Source organism: Capricornis sumatraensis, chromosome 5 (assembly GCF_032405125.1).
Source record: "Capricornis sumatraensis isolate serow.1 chromosome 5, serow.2, whole genome shotgun sequence".
In the NCBI taxonomy this organism is placed as follows: Eukaryota; Metazoa; Chordata; class Mammalia; order Artiodactyla; family Bovidae; genus Capricornis; species Capricornis sumatraensis.
The window spans coordinates 91,490,453-91,514,571 of NC_091073.1; the positions used below are offsets into that span (position 1 = coordinate 91,490,453).

The following is a 24,119-nucleotide window of genomic DNA, read 5'->3' on the forward strand; positions in this document are numbered from 1 at the left end:
ATGTGATTATTTTGCTTATTGCCCAGTACTGATTTTCTGATTCTAATACAAGACAAAGAGTATGACAAAACTTCTTTGGGAATTATTTGTAAAACTAAAAACAAACAAAACCTCCCAAGAAACCCTAGGCAAAGACAGGAAAGTCCATGGCCTTTTCATTTCAAATGTTCATTTTTAATAACTATAGCATCAATAAATCTGGGGACTGTCTATCCATAGTATAAAATTAAGTCATGAAATTTAAAAATAAGAGCCACCTACAACAGATATACAAAACTTGCCAGCACTAAAAGTGCTAACATTTATAATAATGACCTAGAGATGGTAATGCTATTCAAGCACAGCCTAAATTAAAGATGAGATGACTTATATTCCACTTAGTTTTAAATTTTATGTTTTTTTTTCATTATGTTCTAACTCTTTGATATACATGCCAAGACACATGATTCAACAGAATGTCAGAGGCCTTGATCATATATATGTGATAACAGAATTTAAGGCAAAAACTTTGTTAATGATTGTCAACTTACAAATGCTGTACTAACTTGTTGATTATAATTATCATGTAAATTTTTTTCATTGTAGCTAAGCAAGTTTCATAGTTTACTCTCTTAATTTTTGAACAAGCTTACAGGTTATGCGTTATTTCCCAAGAATTCTGTAAAAAACCAAATGATAAGTAAGTCAACATTGATTTATTTATAACACTCCTGTATTTAGAAAACTAGTCCTCTGATTTAACTGATTCCTCTTGTTTGTTACTTAAACTCCTACAAGACACCTGTTAGAGCCTTCATGAAAAGGGAAGGAGAGTGAACTTTTTTCTATAAATAATGTGAGGCATTCTCTCCCTGATCCTGGAGCTACCAATGAGCTGGTATGTTCTCAAGATGAAGTGACCTCCATAAGCGTCCCCAAGTTACAACACAAAAAGTACACTGAAATAACCTTGCCAGGTTTTGCTACGAGGGCTAGTCCTCGCTTAAGGAAAATAAACTGCTCCCTGAGGGAATTACATGGTTTAAAGATTTGAAATAAACCCATGGTGAACCATAAATACTTTTTTAGAGGAATTATATATAGTTTTTAAAAGCAAATAAAAAATACTTACTGGAACATCAACATATTTTGCAGCTGCTTTCACCTTAAGTGGAAAAGAGATAATTATGAGAATTATTTTCTTAACTTATAAGCACTATGATAGCAGTCAAAAGACAGCAGAGGAGAACTCATTCAAAATACTCACAGTGAATGACAGGATGGATGAAAAGAAAGTGCCTTCATCATATCTTGAGAGCTTAGACAACACCCCTTCCAGCACTGAAACAAACTAGAATCCAGTTTATGGTTGAGTATTTAGGATAGGACTGTACACACAAACACATAACAGGGCAAACAATTCTTGAACCAACTTCTCCCATGGCACAAAAACCCAAAACGTACAAACTGACACTTAAGAGGTTGACTTGTGATGTTTATTATCTTATTTTGAAGATGAACTCTAAGGTCCTTTCACTTTTCAGGAAATAATAGGTACATTTTTAAAGATAAAAGAACAATGTATAATAGTCTGGTTACTATGTGTGAGATAATTTAAACCACTTAGTAAATAACTTTAAATCCCTGAGACTATTCCTTAGAATAACTTTCAACTCCAGTATAGATGAGTTCTCATCACAAGGAAAAATATTATAACTATGAATGGGGATGGATGATGTTAAGTAGGCTTATTGTGGTGACCATTTTGAAATTCAAACAGGTATCAAATCATTATGGTGTACACCTGCAACTAATATAATGTCAGTAACATGTCAATAACACCTCAAGAAAAAAATAAGATGTTTAGAAACAACAATGGTCAAGCATTCAAAGCCCATTCTATCATATATCACTTGACCATTCGCCAACTTTTTCTAACCACAGAAGAGGTTAAATGAAAAAGAGAACAGATAATGAAAAGGAGGTGTAACATCTGAGACTCTTGTAACACTAAAATAAAGTCTGATATATTAGCTTGCGAGTATTCACCAAGCAGCTCCAACTGGGACACGTAAGGATCACTCTGGCTTTCAGAAGCTTACAAAGGAGTCAGGAGCTCAAACAGAGACAAACATGTCAGGGTACAATGGAAAGAGCACCAGACTGAGAAAGTAAATCCTGATTCTGTTGCTGATTGCAACGTGGAGTCCAGACAACCAGTGCACCGGTTCTCCCATCAGTCAAACAGTGTGTTTGTGTTGGGGCAGCGATATGGAATTTAAATTGTCTTAAGAATTTTACCTTTCTAAAACTTTCAGTTTCTATGAAATGAAAATAAAGATATATATATACACACATATATACTGTAATGTAATTAAAAATGTGAAGCATTTTATTTCATTTAGTGGGAACATTAAGATATGGCATGAAGATAAAGAAGAGATGTTAATAAGGATCTCCTACAAGCCAGGCTTCAGCAATATGTGAACCGTGAACTTCCAAATGTTCAAGCTGGTTTTAGAAAAGGCAGAGGAACCAGAGATCAAATTGCCAACATCCGCTGGATCATGGAAAAAGCAAGAGAGTTCCAGAAAAACATCTATTTCTGCTTTCTTGACTATGCCAAAGCCTTTGACTGTGTGGATCACAATAAACTGTGGAAAATTCTGAAAGAGATGGGAATATCAGACCACCTGACCTGCCTCTTGAGAAACCTATATGCAGGTCAGAAAGCAACAGTTAGAACTGGACATGGAACTACAGACTGGTTCCAACTAGGGAAAGGAGTACATCAAGGCTGTATATTGTCACCCTACTTATTTAACTTATATGCAGAGTACATCATGAGAAATGCTGGACTGGAAGAAACACAAGCTGGAATCAAGATTGCCGGGAGAAATATCAATAACCTCAGATATGCAGATGACACCACCTTTATGGCAGAAAGTGAAGAGGAACTAAAAATCCTCTTGATGAAAGTGAAAGAGGAGAGTGAAAAAGTTGGCTTAAAATTCAACATTCAGAAAACGAAGATCATGGCATCTGGTCCCATCACTTCATGGGAAATGGGGAAACAGTGGAAACAGTGTCAGATTTTATTTTTGGGGGCTCCAAAATCACTGTAAATGGTGACTGCAGCCGTGAAATTAAAAGACACTCCTGGGAAGAAAAGTTATGAGTAACCTAGATAGCATATTCAAAAGCAGAAACAATACTTTGCCAACAAAGGTCCGTCTAGTCAAGGCTATGGTTTTTCCAGCGGTCATGTATGGATGTGAAAGTTGGACTATGAAGAAAGCTGAGTGCCTAAGAATTGATGCTTTTGAACTGTGTTGTTAGAGAAGATTCTTGAGAGTCCCTTGGACTGCAAGGAGATCCAACCGGTCCATTCTAAAGGAGATCAGTCCTGGGTGTTTATTGGAAGGACTGATGCTAAAGCTGAAACTCCAATACTCTGGCCACCTCATGAGTTGACTCATTGGAAAAGACTCTGATGCTGGGAGGGATTGGGGGCAGGAGGAGAAGGGGACGACAGAGGATGAGATGGCTGGATGGGGATCACTGACTCGATGGACATGAGTTTGGGTGAACTCCGGGAGTTGGTGATGGACAGGGAGGCCTGGCGTGCTGTGATTCATGGGGCCGCAAAGAGTTGGACACTACTGAGCCACTGAACTGACTGACCCTACATCTTTCCTTTTTAGAACTAAAATAATATGCACTATTGAAAAATTATACTTTCCCACAGGGAAAATACTGACAAGGTTTTTTAAATACGAAAAGGGAAATTAATGAAGGCTGGTTTTTGTTCACATAGCAGCTTCTTCAACAAAGTGATAATAGTTCCAGGGACACAGCTTATTGGTCTCTGGTGACCAGGGAACTCACTGAGAGTGCACAGGAGATAATCTTTTCTCTATGGCTGGTCAATTACTGCAAAATAGTTTATGCAAAAGAAACAAAAACTTCCCTATAGGTTTCTCCATCACATCATTTGCGACATGATGTAAGAACACAGAAACAAATTCATGCAAACTGCTGACTAAAATTTTGTTTTTAAAGAACGAGAATGATGTATGGTTGGTTAGTTATCCTAGGGGACACAAACAGCAAATAACACAAAATTACAAATTGCTCACAACTAAAAGTCAACTGAGCACTTTCCTCCTGCTTGTTCAGATTTTTTGCCAATCATAGCTGGCTAACTCAACTTGATGTGGTTGGCAAAGACCCAGAAGGCCAATACTCCAGGGCTGTGTCAGATGAGGGGAAGGGAATTCCAAAGTTAATGGCCCTCTGTGGAAAATGCCTCATCTCTAGTAACTCAAATCCTGAGTGCTAGTGTGAACTGGGTGATCTCATTTGCCACGAGGAGAGCGACCATTGCTATGGTTACCAGACAACCTGAACCACTGAAGGCTTTAGCACAGCACCTGGCTCCTGGTGCCTGCAAGCAAGTATCTGCTTACACAGGTGAGTGATGCTGAGGGGCTAGGCAAGGTAGAGGTGGACCTTGGATGGATTGAGAAGGTCTGAGGTTGAGTTGTAGCTCTGCCTACTCTCTGGCTGTGAGTTAAGAGGCTGGACATTCAGCTTCTCTAGCCTCAGTGTACTCATCAGTAAAACGAGGAGGCTGACACTGCTCTGCCCACAACAAGGATGGGGTGGAGATCAACAGAGATGATTCAGATGAAGGGGCTGTGAAAATGGCAACACACTAAGAGATGTAAAGAATGAATATTTTTGGTATGATCAGCTAAATCACTAGGGATTATATGTCTAAAAACCTACACATATTAAGTTACAAGTTAGTGGGGGTAACCTTGGGGTTGTTCAGTGGTAAGGAGAAATAATAAATTTGGTTATGACAGAATTGGTCTTATTCGATAAAATGATATCTGTGGAGGCAGGACAGAGTTGACACCATAAGTCAGAAGACCCAGGTCGGAATACTATCTGTTTCAAGGTCTTGGGGCTGACAGTAGAGGAGGGAGGCTTTGGATACAGAGGTGGTCTGGCTCCAAAGCTCTGTTTTTTTATCATCACATTACAAACTTGTAATAATTAAATGATATGACGGTAATGTGCTTGGTATATAATAAGTGTTCAATAAACACTATTTGGTTATTATTATTGAGCACCTAATATGGGAAATACAAAAAGGATGAATCTTAGAACCTTCCCTCTAGGAACATACAAACTAGCAGGAGAGAAAGAGATGTATACAGTTGGTCACGAGGCAAGGCAGGAAGTGATGAAGGACAAACAGTGTAACTGAAACTGACTTCCATCGCAGGATAGTGGGTAAGCTTCATTCACATGGTAGCCTGGGACCCGAGCAGGATAGCTGAAATGGAGTGGCTAAGACAACATTGGGGGAAGTCCATTAGCAGATGACCCGCAGGCAGAAGTTTCCCCACTGTGGCAGATGGCAGCCTGTCTAGCTTGTCCTTTCTTTAGAGTATGAAGCAGCACCAGGTTATACCCCACCAAGTCCAACGTGTGGATGGGTGGTCCTGCTGCACGCATGTCACAGAATTCTTGGCCTCCATTTTAACAATAGGACAGAGTCTCTCCCTGGGATCATTCCTACTCCAAATGGTCCTGGGGGAGGCCCCATACAGCAGGGACTCTAAGTGCTTACATGGCAGTGAGCAGTGACGGGCCCCCTGGGACCAACCAGGTGAGCCATATGGTTCCAACAGGAAGGTTTTCTTTGTCAAGGCACATGTGGTGGAAGAGCTACCGTAAAACCCCACATCTATTAACATCAATGTTGACTAACAGCAATATAGTTTCCACCTGGCTTTTAACTGTGTAGAGCTGCAAGAATCCAAAAAAATCCAGTTAAATGCTGGATTTAGTTGCTGTGTTTTTAACTGCTTCCTGTGAACTTTCTCTGTACAGCTCAGGGAGTATATAAATACTCACAGATTGCCTTGAGCTCGGTTCTCCTGAGAACGTCGGGTGGGAATGAAACCCTGTAATCTCTTTGTTTCCCTGCTCTTTATTGTGGATGTCATTTACTGGGTTTTTTGGAATAATACTGAGCACCTAAACTCTGTCTGGGTGATTACCAACTCTGCCTCATCACGTACACCCTCAGGGAAATTAAAGATGAAGGCACACTGAAGTGACTGGTACAATGAAACTTGCAGTGTGCCACACGGCATATGGGTTTAAATTTCCTGCTGGGTTTTAACGGGGTTTAAATGGTATGGACCTAACAGAAGCAGAAGATATTAAGAAGAGGTGGCAAAAATACACAGAAAGTGAAGTCGCTCAGCCGTGTCCGACTCTTTGCGACCCCATGGACTGAAGCCTACCAGGCTCCTCCATCCATGGGATTCTCCAGGCAAGAATACTGGAGTGGATTGCCTTTCCTTCTCCAGTACACAGGAGAACTGTACAAAAAAGATCTTCATGACCCAGATAATCATGATGGTGTGACCATTAATCTAGAGCCAGACATCCTGGAATGTGAAGACAAGTGGGCCTAGAAAGTATCACTATGAACAAAGCTAGTGGAGGTGATGGAATTCTAGTTGAGCTGTTTCAAATCCTGAAAGATGATGCTATGAAAGTTCTGCACTCAATATGCCAGCAAATTTGGAAAACTCAGCAGTGGCCACAGGACTGGAAACGGTCAGTTTTCATTCCAATCCCAAAGAAAAGCAATGCCAAAGAATGCTCAAACTACCGCACAATTGCACTCATCTCACATGCTAGTAAAGTAATGCTCAAAATTCTCCAAGCCAGGCTTCAGCAATACATGAACCGTGAACTTCCAGATGTTCAAGCTGGTTTCAGAAAAGGCAGAGGAACCAGAGATCAAATTGCCAACATCCGCTGGATCACGGAAAAAGCAAGAGAGTTCCATAAAAACATCTATTTCTGCTTTATTGTCTATGCCAAAGCCTTTGACTGTGTGGATCACAATAAACTGTGGAGAATTGTGAAAGAGATGGGAATACCAGACCACCTGACCTGCCTCTTGAGAAATCTGTATGCAGGTCAGGAAGCAACAGTTAGAACTGGACATGGAACTACAGACTGGTTCCAAATAGGAAAAGGAGTACGTCAAGGCTGTATTTTGTCACCCTGCTTACTTAACATATATGCAGAGTACATCATGAGAAACACTGGACTGGAAGAAACACAAGCTGGAATCAAGATGCTGGGAGAAATATCAATAACCTCAGATATGCAGATGATACCACCCTTATGGCAGAAAGTGAAGAGGAGCTAAAAAACCTCTTGATGAAAGTGAAAGAGGAGAGTGAAAAAGTTGGCTTAAAGCTCAACATTCAGAACAGGAAGATCATGGCATCCAGTCCCATCACTTCATGGGAAATAGATGGGGAAACAGTGGAAACAGTGTCAGACTTTATTTTTTTGCACTCTAAAATCACTGTAGATGGTGACTGCAGCCATGATATTAAAAGACGCTTACTCCTTGGAAGAAAAGTTATGAGTAACCTAGATAGCATATTCAAAAGCAGAGACATTACTTTGCCAACTAAGGTCCATCTAGTCAAGGCTATGGTTTTTCCTTTGGTCAAGTATGGATGTGAGAGTTGGACTGTGAAGAAGGCAGAGCACCAAAGAATTGATGCTTTTGAACTGTGGTGTTGGAGAAGACTCTTGAGAGTCCCTTGAACTGCAAGGAGATCCAACCAGTCCTTTCTGAAGGGATCAGCCCTGGGATTTCTTTGGAAGGAATGATGCTAAAGCTGAAACTCCAGTACTTTGGCCACCTCATGAGAAGAGTTGACTCAATGGAAAAGACTCTGATGCTGGGAGGGATCGGAGGCAGGAGGAGAAGGGGACAACAGAGGATGAGATGGCTGGATGGCATCACTGACTCGATGGACATTGAGTCTGAGTGAACTCCGGGAGTTGGTGATGGACAGGGAGGGCTGGCATGCTGCGATTCATGCTCTTTCATGCTGCAAAGAGTGAGACACGACTGAGCGACTGAATTGAAGAGTCATTAGGAGAAGGCAATGGCAATCCACTCCAGCACTCTCGCCTGGCAAATCCCATGGATGGAGGAGCCTGGTAGGCTGCAGTCCATGGGGTCGCTAGGAGTTGGACACGACTGAGTGACTTCACTTTCACTTTTCACTTTCATGCATTGGAGAAGGAAATGGCAACCCACTCCAGTGTTCTTGCCTGGAGAATCCCAGGGACGGGGGAGCCTGGTGGGCTGCCGTCTCTGGGGTCGCACAGAGTCAGACACGACTGAAGTGACTTAGCAGCAGCAGCAGCAGCAAGAGTCATTTTCTTATGTGTATGTAAAGCTATGAAGACACACCACAGCCAAAAATACATAAGTAAACTAATAAAAAAATAGTTGACTTAATCAGGTTGAGTTAGGGTTGGGGGGGAAGATAGTTCAATTATATCATCCAGACAGTTCAGATCTGTCTTCTGTCTCTCTTAAAGGAAATACAGGCAGAAATCCTCTAGGTTATCAAGAAGAATTGGTCTTCATGTGTATGTGTATGTATATGTATTCGTGGGCTTCCCAGGTGGCACTAGTGGTGAAGAATCCGCCTGCCAATGCGAGAGACCAGGGTTTGATTCCTGGGTCGAGAAGATCCCCTGGAGAAGGAAATGGCACCCTACTCCAGCGTTCTTGCCTGGGAAATCCCACGGACAGAGGAGCCTGGCAGGTTGCAGTCCATGGGGTCACAAAGAGTTGGACACGACTTAGTGACTGAGCAACCACCATCTAAGACATATTTGAAGACATTAAATATTGATATATCTCACACACATCATAAAGTATATATAAATATGTCACAGACATTATAAAAATGCTTGAAAAGCCCCTGCTAGGTGATCTCAGGGCTGTCTTCTAAGTCTAGCACATCGTGTGCTATGGAACTTGAGAGCCTGGGCAGAAAAGATGCAGGCCCCCGAGGCCTCCACACACAAACATATATAAGGATCTTTGCTTTAGACTGAGAAAAGGCTGTAGATATTTTTCTCATCCAGTGCTCCTGCTTTTTTGATGAGGAAACAGTCATGCAAGGAGACCCAGTTGGTAGCATGAAGCAGGAATGAAGTCTCACGCTCCTGAACTCCCAGTTTGTTTGAGTTAATTCTAATATAAGCTATGACAAACCTAGATAGTGTATTAAAAAGCAGAGACATCACTTTGCCAACAAAGGTCTGTCTACTCAAAGCTACAGTTTTTCCAGTGGTCACGTATGGATGTGAGAGTTGGACTATAAAGAAGGCTGAGTGCTGAAGAATTGATGCTTTTGAACTGTCGTGCTGGAGAAGACTCTTGAGAGTCCCTTGGACTTAACCAATCTTAAAGGAAATCAACACTGATCATTCATGTTCAGCAACAGTTGCTAAAGCTGAAGCTTCATTACTTTGGCCACCTGATGTGAAGAACTGACTCACTGAAAAGGACCCTGATGCTGAGAAAGACTGAGGGCAGGAGGAGAAGGGGACGACAAAGGATGAGATGGACTCAATGGACACGAGTTTGAGCAAACTCCAGGAGATGGTGAAGGACAGGGAAGCCTGGCATGCTGCAGTCCACAGGGCACTAAAGAGTTGGACACATGACTTAGTGACTGAACAACAACAATACAAGGTAGCACTAAATGCGGCATTTCTTGTATGCTTCCCTTGGCAAGATTTAATGTTCCTGCCTGCATTTTTTCTCTTGGTAAAAATTATCTAAGTCCTTTTCTGGCTAGAAACTTTTTCTTCGGTCACATCACATAGCATTTGGGATCTTAGTTCCTCAACCAGGAACTGAACCCAAGTCCCCTGCATGGAAGCACGCAGTCTTAAACACTGGACTGACAGGGAAGTCCCTAGAAGCTTTTGCTTTTGTTTTAAGGTGGTTTTCATCTCTCTACATCTTCCACAGGGGTACCTGCAGATCACAGTTATAACACATATGCCTGAGAATAGCAGTTACTGAGAGAATCATTTCCAATAGCTGACATCTTATGATTACATCAGTATTTCAATCCCATATCCTTCCTCTGAATTTTAGCCCCAAACACCTAAATACCTGAATGTTCCCTTGGTATCTCCTCCTTCCAGTATTTCAGAGGCAGCTCAGCTCCCAAATGGCTGATACTGATATCACTGTCTTTTCCTCTAAATCTGTTCCTCTCCTAGGGCATCCTGCATCACTGAAAGACATCAATATCCATCTCCTGCTTCAGGCTATAAACCTGGATGAATCCTCAATGTTTTTCTTTCTCTCCCCAATACTAACCCCTTGTCATAGTCTGCTCAGACTGCTGTAACGGAATGCCATAGACGGGATGGTTTACAAACAACAATAATTTCTCACTGTCTGGAGGCTATAAGGCCTTCTAGAACTAACACCAAAAAGAAAAAACACAACTGTCCTTTTCATCATAGGGGACTGGAATGTGAAAGTAGGCAGACAAGAGGTATTTGGAGCAACAGGTAAGTTTGGCCTTGGAGTACAAAATGAAGCATGGAGAAGCCTATTAGAGTTTTGTCAAGAGAGCACACTGATCATAGCAAACACTCTGTTCCAAAAAAAAACAAGAGATGACTCTACATATGCACATCACCAGATGGTCAATACCAAAATCAGATTGATTATGTTCTTTGCAGATGAAGATAGAGAAACTCTAGACGCCAGCAAAAAACAAGACTGAGAGCTGACTGTGGCTCAGATCATAACTCCTTATTGTCAAATTCAGACTTAAATTGAAGAAAGTAGGGAAAACAACTAGACCATTAGGTATAACCTAAATTAAAACCCTTACAGTCATACACTGGAAGTGACAAACAGCATCAAGGGATTAGATCTGTTAGACAGAGTGCCTGAAGAACTATGGACAGGGGTTCATGACATTGTACAGTGGGCAGTGATCAAGGCCATCCCCAAGAAAAAGAAACGCAAAACAGAAAAATGGTTGTCTGAGGAGGCCTTACAAATAGCTGAGAAAAGAAGAGACGCTAAAGATAAAGGAGAAAAGGAAAGATATATCCATCTGAATGCAGGGTTCCAAAGAATAGCAAGGAGAGATAAGAAAGCCTTCCTCAGTGGTCAATGCAAAGAAATAGAGGAAAATAATAGAATGGGAAAGACTAGAGATCTCTTCAAAAAATTAGAGATACCAAGTGAACATTTCATGCAAAGATAGGCACAATAAGACAGAAATGGTATGGAACTAACAGAAGCAGAAGATATTAAGAGGTGGCAAGAATCCCCAGAATTAAACAAAAAAGATCTTCATGACCCAGATAACCACAATGAGTGATCATTTACCTAGAGCCAGAGATCCTGGAGTGTGAAGTCAAGTGGGCCTTAGGAAGCATCACTACCAAAAAAGCTAGTGGAAGTGATGGAATACCAGTTGAGTTATTTCAAATCCTAAAACATGATGCTGTGAAAGTGCTGCACTCAATATGCCAGCAAATTGGGAAAACTCAGCAGTGGCCACAGGACTGGAAAAGATCAGTCTTCATTCCAATCCCAAAGAAAGGCAATGCCAAAGATTGTTTGAACTACCACACAATTTCACTCATCTCACACACTAGCAGAGTAATGCTCAAAACTCTCCAAGTGAGGCTTCAACAGTACATGAACCAAGATTGTTCAGATGCTCCAGCTGGATTTAGAAAAGGCACAGGAACCAGAGATCAAATTTCTAACATCCGCTGGATCACAGAAAAAGTACCTACTTCTGCTTCATTGACTATGCTAAAGTCTTTCACTGTGTAGATGACAAGAAACTGTGGAAAATTCTTAAGAGAGATGGGAATACCAGACCACCTGACCTGCCTCCAGAGAAGTCTGTATGCAGGTCAAAAAGCAACAGTTAGAACTGCACATGGAATGATGGACTGGTTCAAAATTGGGAAAGAAGTATGTCAAGGCTGTATACTGTCACCCTGCTTATTTAACTTACATGCAGAGTACATCATGCGAAATGCTGGGCTGTATAAAGCACAAGCTGGAATTAAGATTGCTGGGAGAAATATCAATAACCTCAGATATGCAGATGACATTACCCTTATGGCAGAAAGTGAAGAAGAACTAAAGAGCCTCTTGACGAAAGTGAAAGAGGAGGGTAAAAAAGTTGGCTTAAAACTCAACATTCAGAAAACTAAGATCATGGCATTTGGTTCCATCATTCCATAGCAAATAGATGGGGAAACAATGGAAACAGTGGCAGACTTTATCTTTTTGGGCTCTAAAATCACTGCAGATAGTGACTGCAGCCATGAAATTAAAAGATGCTTGTTCCTTGGAAGAAAAGCTATGACCAACCCGCTGCTGCTGCTGCTAAGTCGTATCAGTCGTGTCCGACTCTGTGTGATCCCATGGACGGCAGCCCACCAGGCTCCTCTGTCCCTGGGATTCTCCAGGCAAGAATACTGGAGTGGGTTGCCATTTCCTTCTCCAAAGCATGCAAGTGAAAAGGGAAAGTGAAGTCGCTCAGTCATGTCCGACTCTTCGTGACCCCATGGACTGTAGCCTACCAGGCTCCTCTGTCCATGGGATTTTCTAGCAAGAGTACTGGAGTGGGATGACCAACCTGGATAGCATATTGAAAAGCAGAGACATTATTTTGCTGACAAAGGTCCGTATAGTCAAGTCCTTCAGTTCAGTTTGGTCACTCAGTCGTGTCCGACTCTTTGCAACCCGATGGACCACAGCACACTAGGCCTCCCTGTCCATCACCAACTCCCAGAGTTTACTCAAACTCATGTCCATTGATTCGGTGATGCCATCCTACCATCCCGTCTTCTGTTGTCCCCTTCTCCTCCCACTTTCAATCTTTCCCAGCATCAGGGTCTTTTCAAATGAGTGAATTCTTTGCATCACATGGCTAAAATATTGGAGTTTCAGCTTCAACATCAGTCCTTCCAATGAATATTCAGGGCTGATTTCCTTCAGGATGGACTGGTTGGATTTCCTTGCAGGCAAAGGGACTCTCAAGAGTCTTCTCCAACACCACAGTTCAAAAGCATCAGTTCTCCAGTGCTCAGCTTTCTTTATAGGCCAACTCTCACATCCATACATGACTCCTGGAAAAACCATAGCTTTGACTAGGTGGACTTTTTTTGGCAAAGTAATGTCTCTGCTTTTTAATATGCTGTCTAGATTGATCATAGATTTTTTCCAAGGAGCAAGTGTCTTTTAATGTCATGGCTGCAGTCACCATCTGCAGTGATTTTGGAGTCCCCTACAATAAAGTTTGTCACTGTTTCCCCATCTATTTGCCATATAGTGATGGGACCAGATGTCATGTTCTTAGTTTTCTGAATGTTGAGTTTCAAGCCAACCTTTTCACTCTCCTCTTTCACTTTCATCAAGAGGCTCTTTAATTCTTTTTCACTTTCTTCCATAAGTGTAGTGCCATCTGCATATCTGATGTTATTGATATTTCTCCCAGCAATCTTGATTTCAGCTTGTGCTTCTTCCAGCTCAGTGTTTCTCATGATGTATCCTGCATATAAGTTAAATAAGCAGGGTGACAATATACAGCCTTGATGTACTCCTTTCCCGATTTGGAACCAGTCTGTTCCATGTCTAGTTCTAATTGTTGCTTCCTGACCTGCATACAGATTTCTCAGGAGGCAGATCAGGTGGTCTGGTATTCCCATCTCTTTTAAGAATTTTCCACAGTTTGTTGTGATCCACACAGTTAAAGTCCTTGGCATAGTCAGTGAAGCAGAAGTAGATGTTTTTCTGCAACTCTCTTTCTCAATGATCCAATGGAGGTTGGCAATTTGATCTCTGGTTCTTCTGCCTTTTCTAAAACCAGCTTGAACATCTGGATGTTCATGGTTCATGTACTGTTGAAGCCTGGTTTGGAGAATTTTGAGCATCACTTTGCTAGAATATGAGATGAGTGCAATCATGTGGTAGTTTGACCATTCTTTGGCATTGACTTTTTTAGGGATTGGAATGAAGACTGAACTTTTCCAGTCCTGTGGCCACTGCTGAGTTTTCCAAATTTGCTGGCATATGGAGTGCAGCATTTTCACAGCATCATCTTTTAGTATTTAAATAGCTCAATGGGAATTCCATCACCTCCACTAGCTTTGTTTGCAGTGATGCTTCCTAAGGCCCACTTGACTTCACAATTCAGGATGTCTCGGACTAGGTGAGTGATCACACCATTGTGATTATCTGGGTTGTGAAGATTTGCTTTGTGAAGTTCTCTGTTTATTCTTTCCACCTCTTCTTTATATCTCTGCTTCTGTAAGGTACTGCTCTGTGGTTTTGTGGTGCCTCGTAATGACTGAAGGCAGTCCCTAAAAGGGGAGCCTTGTCAGGGCTTTATACCGACCTGCCAATGCCAAGAGATCCTCAAGGTCCCTGCTAGAGGAGTGACCAGAGGTGGGCAAAGTGTGTGGACTGATCTTTCCTTTCTTGGTCACCTTTTCCCGGGCTCTGATCATTCTGTAATTGCATGGGGAATAAGAACTACTAACACAATCTGTTGGATCATAGACTTTCAATGGACTTGTGATTCATGCCATTACTATGTACTTTTACTTAGACCCCAAGCTTGGCAGTCATGGAAGTGCCTAGCCTTGCTAGGAGTTACAAGTTACAGCAGCATGTTTGGGTGTGAGGTGGAGCTCTAGCTCCAGGAAAGTCTCTTAGTCAAAGCTATAGTTTTTCCAGTAGTCACATATGGATGTGAGTTGGACTGTAAAGAAAGCTGAACACTGAAGAATTGATGCTTTTGAACTGTGGTGTTGGAAAAGACTCTTGAGAGTCCTTTGGACTGCAAGGAGATCTGACCAGTAGGCCTAAAGGAAATCAGTCCTGAATATTCATTGGAAAGACTGATGCTGATGCTGATCCTTAAACTCCATTCCTTTGGCCACCTGATGCAAAGAACTGACTCATTGGAAAAGATCCTGATGCTGGGAAAGACTGAAGGCAGAAAAAGGGGATGACAGAGGATGAGATGGCTGGATAGCATTACTGACTCAATGGACATGAGTTTGAGCAAGCTCCAGGAGATGGTGAAGGACAGGAAAGCCTGACTGCTGCAGTCCATGGGGTTGCAAAGAGTCGGACATGACTGAGCAACTGAACTGGAGGCTGAGAAGGCAGCAATCAAGGTGCTGGCAAATTTAATGTCTGATGAGGACCCACTTCATGGTTCAAAGATGATATTTTCTGGCTGTGTTTTCACCTGGCAGAAAGGACTAGGGAGCTTTGTGGGGTGTTTTATATAAGGAAACTAATCCCATTTATGAGGGCTTTAACCTCATGACCTTATTACCTCCCAAGTATACCACGTTAAAATACCACCACCCTGAGGACTAGGTTTTAATATATGAATTGTGGGAGGACACATTCAGTCTTTACCACCCTACCCATTGTATATCTTAAATGTCTTTGGATTAGTCCAACAGAGACCAATGTTACAATCTCCTTCCTACTCCCTCTCAATCAGTTTGCTGTGCACAATCAAATGAATCATCTTATAATGCAAATAAATGTGATTAATTTCCTACTGCTGCTCTTTACCACTCCAACCCTTCAATGACTTCTCATTGCTCTTAGGATGAACACATTAAACTCCTCAGGCCTGTAGCTGGGCTTTGCAGCAAGATTCCATACTACCTCTCAGGGAGAGGAGTTTCCCTATATGCTGAGGGAACCATCAGCATATAGTTAAACCGAAAGTGGGAAAGTCACAGAAATGTACGGAATGAGTTCAAAAGAAAAGCATAGATGGAAAGTCAAGAATACCACCATTAAGCAGCTAGGTGGAGAGAACCCAAGGATGGAAAGCTGAGATCTTTTCCAGGCATGAAAAATGGGTGTGTAGGTGGGACATATGCTGCTGAGTGTTACATGTGATTAACAGTCATGGATCATCTCAAAATATTTGTGAAGACATGTGGATAAGAAGAGGATGGAGAAGTAGAATTGAAGAGAGGAGATAAAAAGAAGGATGTGTTACTCCTTATTCATCCACATGTAATAAACATATTTATCCATATGCACAGACAACTTAAAGTGTGGAAAGAAGCATTTGGGATACAAGGAATTTACTATTTTATTAATCTACTTTATACTGAATTAATATAATATTGAAATAATATGGTATAAAAAGTCTAGGACAGAGCTCTTAGAATTTGCTGTTCATAAAGATCATCAGTGTAGAAGTTACATATTTTAATTCTCACAGTCTTTTGTTTTTTACTGATTTCCTGGAGATCTGGAATCAGCAAGTGCATTGGATTGGGAATCTGAAACTCAAAGCTTTGAATCTTGACACCTGCGCTTATTAGGTGTGTGACTCTGGTTAGTTTACTCTGCTGGTTTGAAGAATAGATTCTTATCTGTGAAATAGGGTAAGCCCACCTATTTCCTAGGTGCTATGTGTGCAGTTTGAATTAAATAATACATGTATAGTCACTCTTTCTCAGTAGGTACATCAGAAATATCTCTCTTAAAAAATAATTTCTTCTTTGGTGAAAACAAATGGGAATACACTATCTTAGGAGCTGTCTTATTTTTAAATATACTTTAGTCTTAAGGTAGTTTATATAGCCATCTAGGTGCAGGGTCATCAGAGCAGTGTTTCTGACTCAGAAACCCCTACATCAAGATCACCATGATGAGTGGTTAAGCATGCACAATCCTGTCTTTCTTCCAAAACTTCTGGAAAGCAGGACTTGGGCATCTGCATTTTAAAAAGCTCTCAGGCAATTTTTTGGCATGCTAGCATTTAGGAATTGTATAACAGAATTGTAATAATTTATCTTTGCTTAATGAAACAAAATTTACTACTTATCGTCATCTTTGAGCAAATAGCATTTTTAAATAAGATGGTTGCCCAAACTACCAAATGAATTAATTTTTTTTTACTTTTAAACTAAAGATTATTTAAAAGTGCTATTTGACTATAGGAGAAAGGATCCATAGAGAATAACTACAATCTAGACCTGATTTCTAAATATAATATTAATAGCTAGTTTCGATAGGCTATTTAAAATGAATTAAAATGAAAATTTCAATTCCTCAGTTGCACCAGCCGTGTCTCAAGTGCTCCACACCCACATGTTACCATACTGGGTGGTGCAGGATAAACATTTGTATCATCACAGACAGTTCTAGAGGATAGTGCTGATCTCTGGAACACCATTTCCGGAGTCAAATACACTAGTTTTGTGATTATCCAAACGCATTTGATATAGAAAAATTTAGGTTTCTTCCTTTGCCAGAAACAAATGCAGAGATGATGTGCAGCCCTGCCTGCCTTTTCTGCACCCCCTCCTCCCCAAACCAAAACTAATTACAGTCTTTTTGCCTTGTTACCTATTTAAACCTTTGTGAATTGCATGTGTGCGAGTGCGTGCTCAGTCAGGCCTGACTCTTTGTGACACCGTGGGCTGCAGCCTGCCAAGCTCCTCTGTCCATGAGACTCTCTAGGCAAGCATACTGGAGTGGGTTGCCATTTCCTCCTCCAGGGGATCTTCCTGACCCAGGGATCGAACCCATGTCTCCTGCACTGGCAGGTAGATTCTTTACCACTGCGCCACCTGGTAAGCCCTATGAACTGCATGGAAAAAAAAGTAAGGTGAAAATGTTAGTCACTCAGTTGTGTCTGATTCTTTGTAACCCTGTGGACTATAGCCTGTGGGCTCCTTTGTCTATGGAATTCTCCAGTCAAGAATACTGGAGTGGGTAGACATTTCCTTCCCCAGGGGATCTGGCAGGTTCTTTATTTTCTGAGCCACCAGGGAAGCCCTTGCACTTTCAGTAGCTCCCTTTATGTATCGTTCTCACGAAAGACAACTTCCACAGAAGAACTGTGCTGACAGTGAGGCTCCATCTGGATAGAATTTCCCCGGATGGCTCACAGACAATGAAGGTGCTCTGTTAACTATGTCCCTGTGGCGGGCTGTAGCACACTGCTGCTAAAAGCGGCTGGCTAGACTCCTGGGAGGGCAGGAACCTCCTGGTTCTTCCTCTAGGAGCTTCATTCTCCTGCGGTTCACCACCTCCACAACCTGCCAGAAGGTTTTCCTGTTAACTCTTCTCCTTTGCCCTTGTTGGTGAGTGAGTGTTGCCAGTGCAGGTATTTCTGGGGTGGAAACCACCAGAGCAAGAACAAATGGGAGGTGATGTTACTCCAAAATCATTTTTCTTTGTGACTTTTTTACACCTGAAGACCTGCTACCAGAGAATTTGGAAAACACACAAAATAAATTCTAAGAAATCCTCCATACTCTCAAATTAACTATAATCCCACCACCCAGATAAAAGCTCTGTTGACATTTTCAGGTTTATCTGTCTTTTCTGTATGTGATAACAATCCAGATAATAGTTTCCACTTCTAAATATTCAGCTTTTTTCCCATTTAACACTATATTATGAAACTTTAATATTGTAGTCTGTGAAAGCAAACTTTCTTAATATAGATGTCCTAAAATTTACCACTGATCTCATGTTAGAGATTAAAGTTGATGCCAGTTTTTAATTAGAAATAACGTGACAACTATTAATGTATATAAATTTTGTGCCTCTCTGTGGGTAGTAAGAAAAAAATACAAAAGGTGAATGGGCATCAGTGTACTTGATAGAGTTCTAAACTATCTTCTAAAAAGTTTGTAGCCATTTATACCTCCATATACAGAAAATTTGAGTGTCCCATTTGACCTTTCTAAAATCGAGTGATAGCTTAAAAACATCTGTGCTAATTTCTAGAAGAATATATTATGTAAATTGTAGTTTTTTGGTATTGCTTAAATTAATGAGGCTTAACATTTTTCATGCTTACTGGGCATCTCTATTTTCTCTTTTCTAAGCAACATGTACTTGGGGACTTCCCTGGCGGTCCAGTGGTAAAGAGTTTGCCTTCCAACGCAGGAAGTGTGAATTTGATCCCTGGTTGGGGAACTAAGAACCCACATATTTTGTGGCTAAAAAACAAAAACAGAACAGAAGCAACCTTGTAGCAAATTCAATAGAGACCTTGAAAAAATAAACAACATGTCCTATGTCTGTGTACTAAATTGAAGGTGGCTTTTCCTTTGTATTTTTTTATTCTTCCGCATTCTGTATATACTTCTAATTGTTTTATGAAGTCTGATCTGGGGTTCTTCAATCAAGTATCTGTTCTTATGAAAGTGCCCCTCAGGGACCCATCCATCCTCTTTCCTCACTCTTTCAGCTTCCCAGGCTCTCAGGCTGTCCATCTCTTTTCCTAACAGACCCTGACCTCAAATGTCACCTATGGCAGTCTGTTCCACCTTGGTGCTAGTGCTAGTCGCTCAGTCATGTCCAACTCAGTCATGTCTTGACCCTATAGATTGTAGCCCACCAGGCTCCTCTGTCCATGAGGATTCTCCAGGTAAGAAAACTGGAGTGCGTTGCCATTCACTTCTCCACGGGATCTTCCTGACCCAGGGTTTGAACCCAGGTCTCCTGCACTGCAGGCAGATTTTTACCATCTGACCACCAGGGAAGCCCTTACTGCTATTGCTAAGTCACTTCAGTCGTGTCCGACTCTGTGCGACCCCAGAGATGGCAGCCCACCAGGCTCCCCCGTCCCTGGGATTCTCCAGGCAAGAACACTGGAGTGGGCTGCCATTTCCTTCTCCAATGCAGGAAAGTGAAAAGTGAAAGTGAAGTCGCTCAGTCATGTCTGACCCTCAGTGACCACATGGACTGCAGCCTATCAGGCTACTCTGTCCATAGGATTTTCCAGGCAAGAGTACTGGAGTGGGGTGCCATTGCTTTCTCTGAGGGAAGCCCTTAGTGGAATTTTAAATGGAACACTCATTGATGCTTCATCACTACTTATACAACTCAAGGGCATAGCTTTTGTCAAAGATATCTGAAGGAAGTCATGGGAGGCCTCTGAGAGTGGAGAACCTCAGACATCACCCTGTCAGCCTTTGTCCACCTGTGAGACTGGTTCTAGAGTCCCAGTGCTGCCACCACAACCAACAAGCTAATTCCAAGAACTGATGGCCACTCAACTCATCCCTAGAGACAAAACAGTAAGAGGACGTGAGTGTGAAAGAGTAAGGGGTTACTGGACAAGAGAGTTATTTTTAGAAACTTTAGAAAGCCAAATTAATCATAAACAAAAACCCAAAAGTTACTGACAAAGAGCGTTCATAATTTGATCCTAATTTTTCTTAAAATACGAACTTTTTCACATCTACCTTAAAGTTAGTATTTCTCAGTCAGGTATTTTGAAACCTAAGACACACATTTCTAAAAATTCACAGTTGAAAATTATATAAAGAATACCTTACCTTTGAAACTAGGAGTGAAATGATTTCTTTTACAGTGTTGTCAATCAAATCATCTATTTTGGAATGGTACTGCTGCTAGATATTAAAAGACAAAGATGCATTAGTTGAAGTGGACACAAAACTTACTTGTCATTAGGCATAAATGCTTTAAAGCTACCAGTTATGACATATCAGATTTACACAAAATGACCATTTTGCACCTTAGAAGAACAAAACCTTGAAAATGATCCACCAATCAACACTTTTTACATTGTGGGGTTTGAAAATTTTCCCATGTGCTCTGTTGAGTTAAGCAGCTAATGGGGTTATTATACAGATGAATTGAGTTCTTATTCTTATTCAGACAGAGGAATGTGAAGGATACTTTTTGTCTTCTCCTCTATAATTAAGGTGGCCGAGTATTTTTCTAAAGGGTTGGTTTAGCTGGAGAAGCAAAAAGACTGGAAAAAGATTTAATTAATACAGCATTTCATGTCTGACAACTCTCATTCATAAGTTATTTTAAATGTGTTCTAGAAATAAAATGAGCTCCCAATTGTTCTCACTGAAAGGACCTTTTTATCAGCATGGGGAGCTGCAGTTTATACAATTCTTACAATATGCTCAAGCAAGGGCAAAATTAAAATTTCATCAACAAAGGTGATAGATGGTAACAAATTAATAGGCCATAAAAGGTACAATGAAACAGCACTCACTCCCCATAGTTTTTTTTACTGCTTCCTCATGAAAATGATGCCTTTAAGTAAATGCAAAAAAAAGATGTATTTAAAATAAACCTGAAAGACTCTTTATTTTTTGCCTTCTTTAGAGACTACTAGAGAGTTCTCTTCTTAAATTAGCAGGAGCTTTGGCTTCGGCGGTGTGTGAAGGCACATTCATTGAAACAGTAATTCTTCCTTTAGAAGCATTTATCTGACGGCTGATTGTCCGCAATAGCCACTTCACAGAAAATGTGACTTGTAAAGACTAACCCTATCTTGATGGTTCAAGGCTTCTTGGAACAGCTAACATAATGCACGGAGTAAAAGTACTCAGGTCAGTATAAACATTAGACCAACTTAACAGCTGCTGGTTGAATGGTTTCCAAAGATGTGAGTTTTTGAAAGCTATTTTTCCTTCTGAAAACATGTCTCAAAGTTTCCACACAGAACAAAACATCAACTTAGGTCTGTTCTGGAACACGCAGGAATGAGGTCCCCCCACAGGCTTTCAAAGCAACAAGCCATCATCTACCTGCATAAATAATGAAGAAAGGAGGCAGAATTTTGGAGCACGGGGATTATTTTCTTTTCCTGCTTGAGTGTGTGTGTATGCCTGTGTGTATGTGTGTGTGTTGAGAAGAGATCTTAAATTAAGCACACATATATGAACAGGGAACTTTCTAGGCAAGTATTTTTCACTCAGGGAAAGAAAATACTAAGTGTCTGTCTCACCTAAAGCCTTACTGATCCCCAAATTTGTACTCCCCAAAGGACAAACAGAATGGAAGCCCAGAGGGTGGATTCCTACTGCTGTAGTTATTATTATTATTTTTTTTGCTTTCAGAACAGCTTGAAGAGAAGGAAAGGAAAAACAAAACAACAAAACAAAGAAAAGCAAGGTAGAAGAGGAAGAGCTGGAAAAACCTGGCCTAAAAACCTGGCTGGTAGTTTAGATGACCAAGAAGACCCCAGAGGCACAGGTACAAAAACATCACTTCCCCGTCCCCACGAACCCCCTCCTCCTAACTGAAGCTGTTCCGCTGACCAGGCAGTGGAGGAGCTTATGCAAATGAGCTCTGCTGGCTCCCCCTCCAGGCACTCTCTTTTCATATCCTTCTCTCTCCAGATTTGCGCCTGTGTAGCAGGAGGAAATAAAAATAGCAGACTGAGGCTTCTCTTTGGGGTAGAAAAGGAAAGGGATACAGGAGACGGGTTTCAGGCTACTCTCCTTCCTCTACATGGAAAGTGCTACAAAACATTCAGAGTCACCTGAAGCTGCAAAGTTTCATCTTCTTGCGCACGCCTTATCCTCAATGTTTATCTCTCTTCGCCATAACTTTCATTTTTAACTAAGAAAATAATGAAATGGCATCAGAAAGCTATTGGATATGGAACAGCAGAGCTTCTACACATTTGACTTTTGGGTTGCACTGACTTTTGGCAATTTCTTAAAATCAAGAGATGAGCCACTACAGAGGTCATTTATTTCCTTTTTATTGAAAGGCAGGGAAAAGCAGGCTCTAGGAGCCATCCAATTCTCCTATAATGCACACCTTTAGACTGCTGTTTTCTTTCATGTTTAATCTAGCCAAACGCAGAGGGAGGGAAAGAGAGCAAGTTAAAAAGGAAGAAGTGGGGTGGGAGGGAGGCTCAAGAGGAAGGGTACATGTGTATACTTATAGCTGATATGCATTGCTGTACAGCAAAAACTAACATAATATTGTAAGTTTTTGTAATCAATTATAATCAATTATACTCTGATTTTAAAAGTATATAATTTTAAAAGAGGGAAAAAAGTATACATTTTAAATGTGTTACCCGGGGGGCAAACCTAAATAGTAAAATCGTTGCTAGGTTGTTTTTTTTTTTAATATGAGATTTTGGTGGTGCTAATGGTAAAGAACCTTCCTGTTGATACAGGAGACACAAGAGAAGTGGGTTCAATCCCTGGGTTGGGAAAATCCCCTGGAGTAGGAAATGGGAACTCACTCCAATATTCTCGTCTGGAAAATTCCATGGACAGAAGAGCCTGGCGGGCTACAGTCAATGGGGCTGCAGAGAGCTGGCCACGACCGAGTGACTGAGCAGTAGTTTGCTGCTGTCAGTTTATCTGACCAGCTCTGACTTCACTAATACTAAATCTGAAAGCAGCTGGGAACTTCCAGAGTCTGCTCCAGCTGTACAGGTAGCAGATGTGGTCTAGGAGTACTCTGAGTGGAAATGTGGAGGTGGCTTCAGGATTCATATTTTACATACATACTCTGCAAAGAGAATAACCCAGAAATGCCACATATAGGTAACAGAAAGTTAGCTAGAAAAAAGTTATTCATTAGGGGATCCAGATAGTTTTTAAAGACAAATATAAACACACAAAGAGATCAAAACAGGTATGAACAGAATTTATCTGGAAACATGGACATTTCCTAAGCTAAAGTTGATAAGTTTTCATTTAGATTAGCAGACCAAATTTTTGTTCAAAACCTGCCAAATTTTTGTCTGCAACAATCAAAGCTTATAAAATTTCTATCAGAATATTTCAAGTTGGATCAATGATTCTACAAACTGGTACTTTCCAGATCATTCTTAGATGAATTCTTTCCACAACTGACCTCAAAAGTAAACTGTCGGTGCCCTGCTTCTCCATTAGGTGACTCTGCACTTGGATTAAGATGAACTTTGATGGTGACTGCAGCCATGAAATTAAAAGAAGCTTGCTCCTTGGAAGAAAAACTATGACCAATGTAAACAGCATATTAAGAAGCAGAGACAATACTTTGCCGACAAAGGTCCATCTAGTCAAAGCTATGGTTTTTCTAGTAGTCATGGATGGATGTAAGAGTTGGACTATAAAGAAAGCTGAGTGTCGAAGAACTGATGTTTTTGAACTGTGGTGTTGGAGAAGACTCTTGAGAGTCCTTTGGACTGCAAGATCAAACCAGTCAATCCTAAATTAAATCAGTTCTGAATATTCATTGGAAGGACTGATGCTGAAGCTCCAATACTTTGGCCATCTGATGTGAAGAACTGACTCATTGGAAAAGACCCTGATGTTGGGAAAGATTGAAGGTGGGCAGAGAAGGGGACGGCAGAGGATGAGATGGTTGGATGGCATCACCAACTAAATGGGCATGAGTTTGAGTAAGCTCTGGGAGTTGGTGATAGACAGGG

At 41.1% G+C, this 24,119-nt stretch overlaps 1 protein-coding gene across 15 annotated transcripts in view; it reads right to left on the reverse strand.

Moving 5' to 3' along the window:
- The window catches only part of CADPS2 (calcium dependent secretion activator 2), a 563,191-nt gene that overhangs the window by 39,953 nt on the left and 499,119 nt on the right, over nt 1-24,119 (reverse strand). For all 15 annotated transcript variants that reach the window (XM_068972950.1, XM_068972951.1, XM_068972952.1 and 12 more), the window contains 3 exons: nt 20,251-20,325; nt 1,247-1,330; nt 1,112-1,144 (listed from right to left, as the gene is read on the reverse strand). In XM_068972950.1, coding sequence (XP_068829051.1) covers nt 1,112-1,144; nt 1,247-1,330; nt 20,251-20,325 — 192 coding nt within the window. The remainder of the gene's footprint in view (nt 1-1,111; nt 1,145-1,246; nt 1,331-20,250; nt 20,326-24,119) is intronic.